Source organism: Carlito syrichta, unplaced genomic scaffold (assembly GCF_000164805.1).
Source record: "Carlito syrichta isolate Samal-C Ts95f unplaced genomic scaffold, Tarsius_syrichta-2.0.1 Scaffold103403, whole genome shotgun sequence".
In the NCBI taxonomy this organism is placed as follows: domain Eukaryota; kingdom Metazoa; phylum Chordata; class Mammalia; order Primates; family Tarsiidae; genus Carlito; species Carlito syrichta.
The window spans coordinates 55362-63566 of record NW_007047499.1 but is presented as its reverse complement, the minus strand read 5'-3'; the positions used below and the strand labels follow the sequence as shown (position 1 = coordinate 63566).

The 8205-nt window shown below is 43.1% G+C and overlaps 1 protein-coding gene across 1 annotated transcript in view; it reads right to left on the bottom strand.

Moving 5' to 3' along the window:
• Positions 1 to 4891, bottom strand: part of LOC103267977 (zinc finger protein 283) — a 16050-nt gene extending 11159 nt beyond the window's left edge. The window contains 3 exon segments of the mRNA XM_008065539.2: positions 1830 to 1929; positions 4348 to 4512; positions 4846 to 4891. Of these exon segments, the coding sequence (XP_008063730.1) occupies positions 1830 to 1861 (32 nt within the window). The 5' untranslated portion in view covers positions 1862 to 1929; positions 4348 to 4512; positions 4846 to 4891.
• Positions 4892 to 8205: the final 3314 nt, after the last annotated feature.

Here is an 8205-nt window from a genome sequence, read left to right as displayed (position 1 = left end):
CCCAGCAGGTCGAGGCTCCCGGCCACTGCACTCCAGTCTGGGCGACAGAGTGAGACTCCAACTCAAAAAAAAAAAAAGAAAGAAAAAGAGGGATAAGAACAGAGTCTACCACAGATGGCTGCATTGAAGAATAAGTAAGAAAACTACACAAAATACTGAATGGTATACAACAATTGCTTAAATATCAGTTTTAGCGATTGTTATTGAAGATGAAGAATGTTACTGACCTTTATCCCATTATAATAAAGAAACTTAATACTACTCTTTCTATTTTGCTCATAGTAAAATTTGTCCTTCTCAGGCTCACTTTCTTACAGTGCTAACTAAAATTTGACAGCTCAGTCTTGAGTTCACTATTCTTCCTAAATAACAATGGGAGCAAAACAGGTTCTCAAAAAGATACAGCAAAAATATCCCATCCTCCCAGGAGACGCAGATGGAAAGACACGTTCGGCATCCTGTCTGTTCAATATACCAATTAGGTGTCAAGCTGAGAACTTAATCAGAGGCTCAGTCTTGTTCTGTACCAATTGGTGGTTTTCTTGAATATTTACAACTATAACCTTCTTATTTTACCTTCTGGTATTTATATCTGTCCTTGGAAACATTATTTGTAAAATATATTTTCTTGTGAGATGGCTGTACACTGGAGATTATTGCTATTCTCTGTAGAAGTAATCTTTAAAATAATCTAATTCTAAAAGTCTGTCTTTGTTGCCCTGATAATTGATTTTTAAATGGCATTTCTATAATCTTAAAGGCTGTAAATACTGGAAGGTTTTCAAATAAGAAGGGAGTCAATGGCACCTCCCTTTACTCTCTAAACACTCAAGATTAAAATAAGACCCAGCTGGGTGTGGTGGCTCACACCTGTAACCCCAGTACTTCAGGAGGCATAGGCGAGATAATCGCCTGAGCCCAAGGGTTCAAGACCAGCCTGGACAACTTGGCGAGACCTCATCTCTACAATAAATCAAGAAAAATTAGCGGGTATGGTGGTGCATGCCTGTAGTTCCAGCTACTTGGAAGACAGAGGTGGGAGCACTGTCTGAGACCAGCAGGTTGAGGCTGCGGTGGCCTTATGTAAGCAAGCCACTGTACTCTAGCCTGGGTGACAGAGTGAGACTCCAATTCAAAAAATAAAATGAAAACGATAGCTGGGTTGGATTTCTTTTTCAACCTAAGAGCTAGAGGGTCTTCAACTCATTTATCTCACCAATTACTGTCGTTTTATTCTGCAGAAACAAAGCCAGACACAAAGGCTCACAGGAAAAAGACGTGAATAAAACTACTCTAAAATATTAAGAATAACTCTAAAGGAAGTAATTTTAACTTCCTTCTCTATGCATTTCTTCAATTGCTGAATTTTTTGCACTAAGCTTTACATTAATTCCATTAGAAATATAAAGACATTTTCAATAGGAAACAACTGAGTGACAGGAGGGGATATATTTCAGTCATTAAAAAACTGAAAAAGTCAGGCTCGGTGGCTGAACCTGTAATCACAGCACTTAGGGAGGCTAAAGATGAGTGGATTGCCTGAGCCCACGGGTTCAAGACCCGCTCGGACAACTTGGCAAGACCTCATCTCTACAATAAATAAAAAATTAGCCGGGCATGGTAGCGCGTGCCTGTAATTCTAGCTACTGTGAAGGCTGAGGCGAAAGGATCGCTGGATCCCAGAGGGTCAAGGCTGCGGTGGCCAGAAGTGTGCCACTACACTCCAGTCTGGGTGATGGAGTGAGACTCCAACTCAAAAAAAAAAAAAAACTGAAAAAAAAATGAGACCAACACTGAAAATCAGTAGGCCTGAAAAAAATTACACCTACCAGCTGTTGAACATCCTGTAGAAGTTACTCATCAACACAGTGAGACACTTTCACGATTCTTCTGTGAGTCAACACCAATTAGGTAAGCCACCTCCAACGTCTGTGAAAGAAAATATATGTACATAAATAGAACAGTATTTAGTACAGAGTAGATGCTCAATAAGTGTAGCTTTCCACTTCACTGAATGACCAACTAAAATAACATTTTTGAAACATCCTTTAAAAATGTCTTCCAAGACCAGGCGCAGCAGCTCACACCTATAATCCCACTTTGCGAGGCCGAGGTGAGAAGACTGCCTGAGTCCACAGGTTCAAGACCCACCTGGGCAACTTGGCGAGACCTTGTCTCTACAATAAATCAAAAAATGAGCTGGGTGTGGTGGCACACGCGTGCAGTTCCAACTACTTGGAAGGCTGAGTAGGAAGAATCGTCTGAGCCCAGCAGGTCGAGGCTGCGGTGGCTGTGAGCATGCCACTGCACCCCAGCCTGGGCAACACAGAGAGACTCCAACTCAAAAAAAAAAAAAATGTCTTCCAAAACCCTGTCTTATTAGATGGGATTCAGACTATTCTCAAATACTCTTGTTCATAACTATAGTAATTGCTTAATATTATACCATTTATATTTTTCCATCTTTTGATGCTCCATACTCCTAATTTTTTTAAGGTGCGTATTACTCCATCACAGGATATGCTGCAATTTACTTAACTATTTCCACTATATTAGACACTCATTTAGTTTAAGCTCCTTCCCAACTATTACAGTCTCTGTTCCAGACCAGTGAAGCTAGATCTTTGTGGGTCATGTTCATTTTTGATAATCTCATGAAATTATATACATTTTGCCCATGTGAAAAAACACACTTACAAATATTTACAAAAATCCTGGCCTGAATTTCAAGGAGTTTATGATCCCTGGACACTCGTCAATGAACAAAGAAGACCTCAGGTTAAGATTTCCTGTCCAAGATCATTTGAGCATCTGGCCACTTTTTTCTGACTTGCAAGCACCCCTCACAATCTTTGTATTTCTGCTGCTCCTGATCTAAAAAAAGTTAATGGGGAATGATTCATAAATGCCACATAACATCATCTCTTTTTTTTTTTTTTTTTTTGAGTCAGGGTCTCACTCTGTTGCCCAGACTGGAGTGCAGTGGCACAATCATAGCTCACCACAGCCTCAACCCCCTGGGCTCAAGTGATCTTCCTGCCTCAGCCTCCAGAGTAGCTGGCACTATAGGTAAGCACCACCATGCCCAGCTAATTTTTTCATTTTTTTGTAGAGATGAGGTCTCACTATGTTGCCCAGGTTGGTCTTGAACTCCTGGGCTCAAGTAACTCTCCTGCCTCAGTCTCCCAAAATGTTGCGATGACTGGTGTCAGCCACCACGCCCAGTCCAACTCTTAATATTTAGAAAGCCCATAGTATGGGACAGACACTGCTCTAAAGAGCTTTACACATTTTAACTTCACTTTATGTCATTACAACTCCATTAAGTAGGTATCATTTTTGTCCCCATTTTATAGTTGTGGCATAGATTGTCTAAGCACACACAGCTAGCAACAGGCAGAGCCAGGATTTGAATTCAGATACTCAAACTCCAGAGCCTAACTGCAACATAGTGCTGCCTCTCACAAGTCACACAAAACTGGATGTGAAACAACGAATGCTTGTTATGTTGCACATTCTGCCTGAAGATTATCTGAAAGTCCTTGCTCTTGTTGGTGCAAACCCATATGCTCAAAGTTCAATCACATTTCCATGCCTAAAAGCCTCACAAAATAGATACTATTGTCATTTATTGTCTGCAACCTTGCCTTGCTTTAAAAATCATGACTATGAAAATAATAAAAAATATTTGTACATAATACCACCTAATTACTAATCTCCTCAAGTAATCATAGTCTAAAGTAAGGCTCTAACATTAATCTCCAGGAAGTGTTTTTTTAAATACTATCAGAAAGCACTGGAGGATTTGAACAATTTGCCATACAAATAGGTGGCGAATCATTGAGGAGAAGGACAGTCAGATGCCACTGAGAAGAAGGATGCACCAGCATGGTGGGTCACTCACCAGGAAGACCTAGTATAGACACTACTAGTCAAGCTATTTAAGACCAAGGAAAACAAATGTTTTCATGATCTAGAAACAAAAGTAATTGTTTAAAAAAGAAACACAAATTCATCTGAACTTTGATTTCTAAATATGCAAAAATTATTTCCTCCTCCTCAAGGTCCTTCTTAAGAACCTGGGGACCCTGGGGAAAAGAGGGAATCATGAGATACCAGCATTTCTCACAGCACAGACAGACATAATTAAGAACTCAAAACCAAAACACCCTCTAGGGACGCATCCACACAACCAAACGGAATTTAAAAGTTGTTTAGAGTCTGATTCTGAGTTTACAGCAAGTCTTGGGGACAGAGGTCTGGTTGCAGGGACTCTGAAACATGTCACTGGCCCCCAGAGAGCTCCTAGAGCGCCCCACCCCTCCACCCCCGCCCCAGGAATCCCACCTCTAGAACCTCCTCATCATGTCTTCCCAGGAGCCTGTTCCGAGGACACTTCCAAATCCAAGATTCTCATCCTTCTTGCTTGAAACGTTCATTCTGGGGCTTAGCACGGACCTCTTTCTTGCGGTCATTTAACTGTGGCAGAACCAAAGACAGCCCAAAGGAAATCTGCAGCACTTGATCGCAGCAAGCCACACTTACAAAGGCGTCCGCACACCCCATCACCCCGTCACACATCCCCAACCGCACCCAACATCGCGGACACACACCCCGGCCCTGTCACGCCGCCTGTCACCCTCTGACCCCCTCAGCCGCTCGCGCACACACAGGCTCGAGGCTCCTACACGACATGCCCTGTCCGTCACAGGAGTCTCCCCGACCTCTAGCGCCCCCGACCCCGTCCCCACCCTTACTACCGGTTCCGATCGGACCCGGGCGAAGTCCACTGGAGCCCTCCCAGCCTCACTGGGTTGATTACTACTACGGACGCGACCAACTCACCGCGCAGAGTCCAAGAACCTTGAGGACGTTGGAAAGGGACCCAGAGGCTTATGGGAATAAGAGCAAAGAAAATCTCGGAGTCCGGGAGCAAGACAGAGACAGCGTTTCGCAAGCAAACTCGCCCCGACCCTAAGAGACCTGTGCCTTGGAGGCTTCTGGGAAATGTAGTTCATCGCGGAAGAATGCCCGGAAGTTGAGACCGGAACTACAGGAATGCTCCCAGCATGCAACTCGGCTCTGCCTGTCAATGGCGTTCTTTCCGAAGTCGGCCGGGAGCTCTAGTCTGCTGGAAGGAGTAGTTCCGGGGTCGAGTGCGCCTCGCGGCTCAGTCAGCCCTGGTGTGGCTGAGAGCGAATTCCGAGGCCCTCAAGAGGAAGGGCACGATAACCCACGCCTGTAATCCCAGCGTTTGGGGAGGCCATGTCCGGAGGATCGCTTGAGGCCAGGAGTTGGAGACCAGGCACGGCAATATGGAGAGACCCCGTCTTTCCTAAAAAAATTTTTAAGGACTGAAAAACGCTTTCTAGTAGTCAGAGCAGACAGAGACAGAAATGGGATGTCCGAGAACTTAGACCAAAGTGAGCAGGGCAGCCCGAGTAAAATCCGTGGAAATGGGCTTGAGTGACACCACCAGTTTAGGGAACAGCATCTGACCATTGCGGGTCTCATTCAGTGTCTGGGACGTGCGTTTGGAAGTAAATCCAACGCGCTTCATTCATAAATATTTCAGTGTCTCTTAAAGTTTTTAAATATATATAGCTTCACTGCTGTTGTCTCACACATAGATAACAGCAAACCTTTATTACAAAGATTCAGTGTCTCTCTCTCTCCTTCCCTGCCTCCCTACCCTCCTTGCTTCCCAACCCATCTTGTAGAGCTGATAGGAAGGGCAGGAGGGATATGCAACTGACAGCTCAGCCCACCAGCTTGGAACCAGTGCCTGAGCCGAGGACTGAAGACAGCTGAGCAGGAGGAGGAGCAAAGGCAGCCCAGGTTGGTGACTGAGCCCAGGTGTCACTGTGGGAAGCAGCAGTGACAACGGGTCAAAAGATCAGTCATATAAAGGGAACGGGTCAAATGTGTCAGCACACTGAAGACAGGAGGAGCCAGAGTTCTCCTTGAAGGAGAAGGGCGTTACAACATGGAAAAGGACAAAGATAGAACAAGCCATGTAATGTATTGGAATTAGAGATTTTTGCCTGAATGTATGACTTTCATTATATAAATATGTATGTGTGTATATACATATATTTCTCACCTCTGTCCACTGGATATGTCCTAGTATTTGCTTTCTGGACTTTTTTTTTTTTGAGTTGGAGTCTCACTCTTGTCACACAGACTGGAGTGCAATGGCACGCTCACTGCCACCGAAGTCTCAACCTGCTGAGCTCAGGCGATTCTTCTGCCTCAGCCTTCCAAGTAGCTGGGACCACAGATGCACACCACCACACCCAGTTAGTTTTTGTGATTTATTGTAGAGACAAGGTCTCACCAAGTTGCCCAGGCTGGTCTCGAACCCCCAGGCTCAGGCAATCCTCTCGCCTCGGCCTCCCAAAGCGCTGGGATTTCAAGCTGAGCTGCCAAGCCCAGCCACTTTCTGGAATCTTAAGAAATCTGTTTTTTCTCTCAGATATGCAAATATCTAGATATGGGCTTCTTTTAATCCATATACCACTAAATGAATGGGCCCTTTCAGTCTGTAAATAGATATTTCAGCTCTGACAAACTATCTTGCTTAATTTCTTTGGTATAGTTCTTCTCTCATGTTTATGTCTTATAGAGATATCTATTATTTAGATATTCACTTTTAGGAACATATTGCTTTTTTTATTTTCCATTTTTCACTTTGTTCCAATTTCCTAGAGGTTCCTCCATATTATCTTCCAATCACCCCACTGATTGTTTTACCTTCTGTCATGTTTCCAATTCCCAAAAGCAATTTTATTTGTCTGTTGTTCCTCTAATAGACTCCTTCCACTCTTCTCTCCTTACACTCAACAAGAGCACTAATTAGAGCCTTGTTGTGACCTTTCCATAATAGAAATTAGCATCTAGGGATGGGAAATATATGCTCACGGTCTAAAAGAGCTAGCACACTGATAAGCAACAACTGCAATAGAAATAAATGAACAGAACCATATGTGAAAGTTGATTATATGAACTGGATTATTTTTTGCTTATCCAACTCAAACGGAATAAAGAATCCATGGGAAAAAAGCATTCAGGGCACATAACATTGCTCCAAGAATGTAATTCTCTGAAGCCTGGTTGCTGAAACTGCCTGCCATAACCTGAAGCCAATTTTTATCTAATAGGTGCTGAAACAACCTCTTGTGACTCAAGATTTTACTTATTGCTGTCACTTACAATCAAAATTTGCCAGCTCCCCCAAACCTTACTACTGCCAATAAACTTTCTCAAAGAGCAATATGTAACATTTCTCCTTTTTAATAAAACATCTAACCATCTCTTTAGACATACTGAAGACTGCATAGTTTGTGTGTATGCTCCAAATTGTAAATCTTTCTTCTCAAATAAAATATTCAACATCAGTCGGGTGCAGTGGCTCACACTTATAATCCCAGCATTTTGGGAGTCCCAGGTGAGAGGATTGCCTGAGCTCATGGGTTTGAGACCAGTCTTGACAACTTGATGAGACCTCATCTCTACAATAAATCAAAAAATTAGTCAGGTGTGGTGGTGCATGCCTGTAATTGCAGCTGCTAGGAAGACTGAGACAGAAGGATCATCTGAGCCCAGTAGGTTGAGGCCATGGTGGCTGTGAGCATGCCACTGCACTTCTGCCTGAGTGACAGAGTGAGACTCCAACTCAAAAAAAAAAAAAAAAAAATTCAACATCACTAGTCATCAGAGAAATGCACATTAAAGCCACAATGAGATATTATCTTATGCCATTCAGAGTGGCTGTTATTAAAAAGACAAAAAATAACTGATGGTGAGATTACAGAGAAAAGGGAACTATTTATACATTGTTGGTGGGAATATAAATTAATACAATTTCTATGGAAAACAGCATGGAAATTTTTCAAAGAACTAAAAATAGAACTCCCATATGATTCAGTAATCCCACTATAGGGTTTCTATCCAAAGGAGAAGAAATTATTATATAAAAAAGATAGGCTGGGTGCAGTGGCTCTTGCCTATAATCCCAGCACTTTGGGAGGCCAAGGTGAGAGGATTACCTGAATCCACAAGTTCAAGACCAGTCTGGGCAACTTGGCTAATTTTTTTTTTTTATTGTAGAGATGAGGTCTTGCCAAGTTGCCCGGACTGGACTTGCTCAGACAATCCACTCACCTCAGCCTCTGAAAGTGCTGGGATTACAGGCTGAGCCACCAT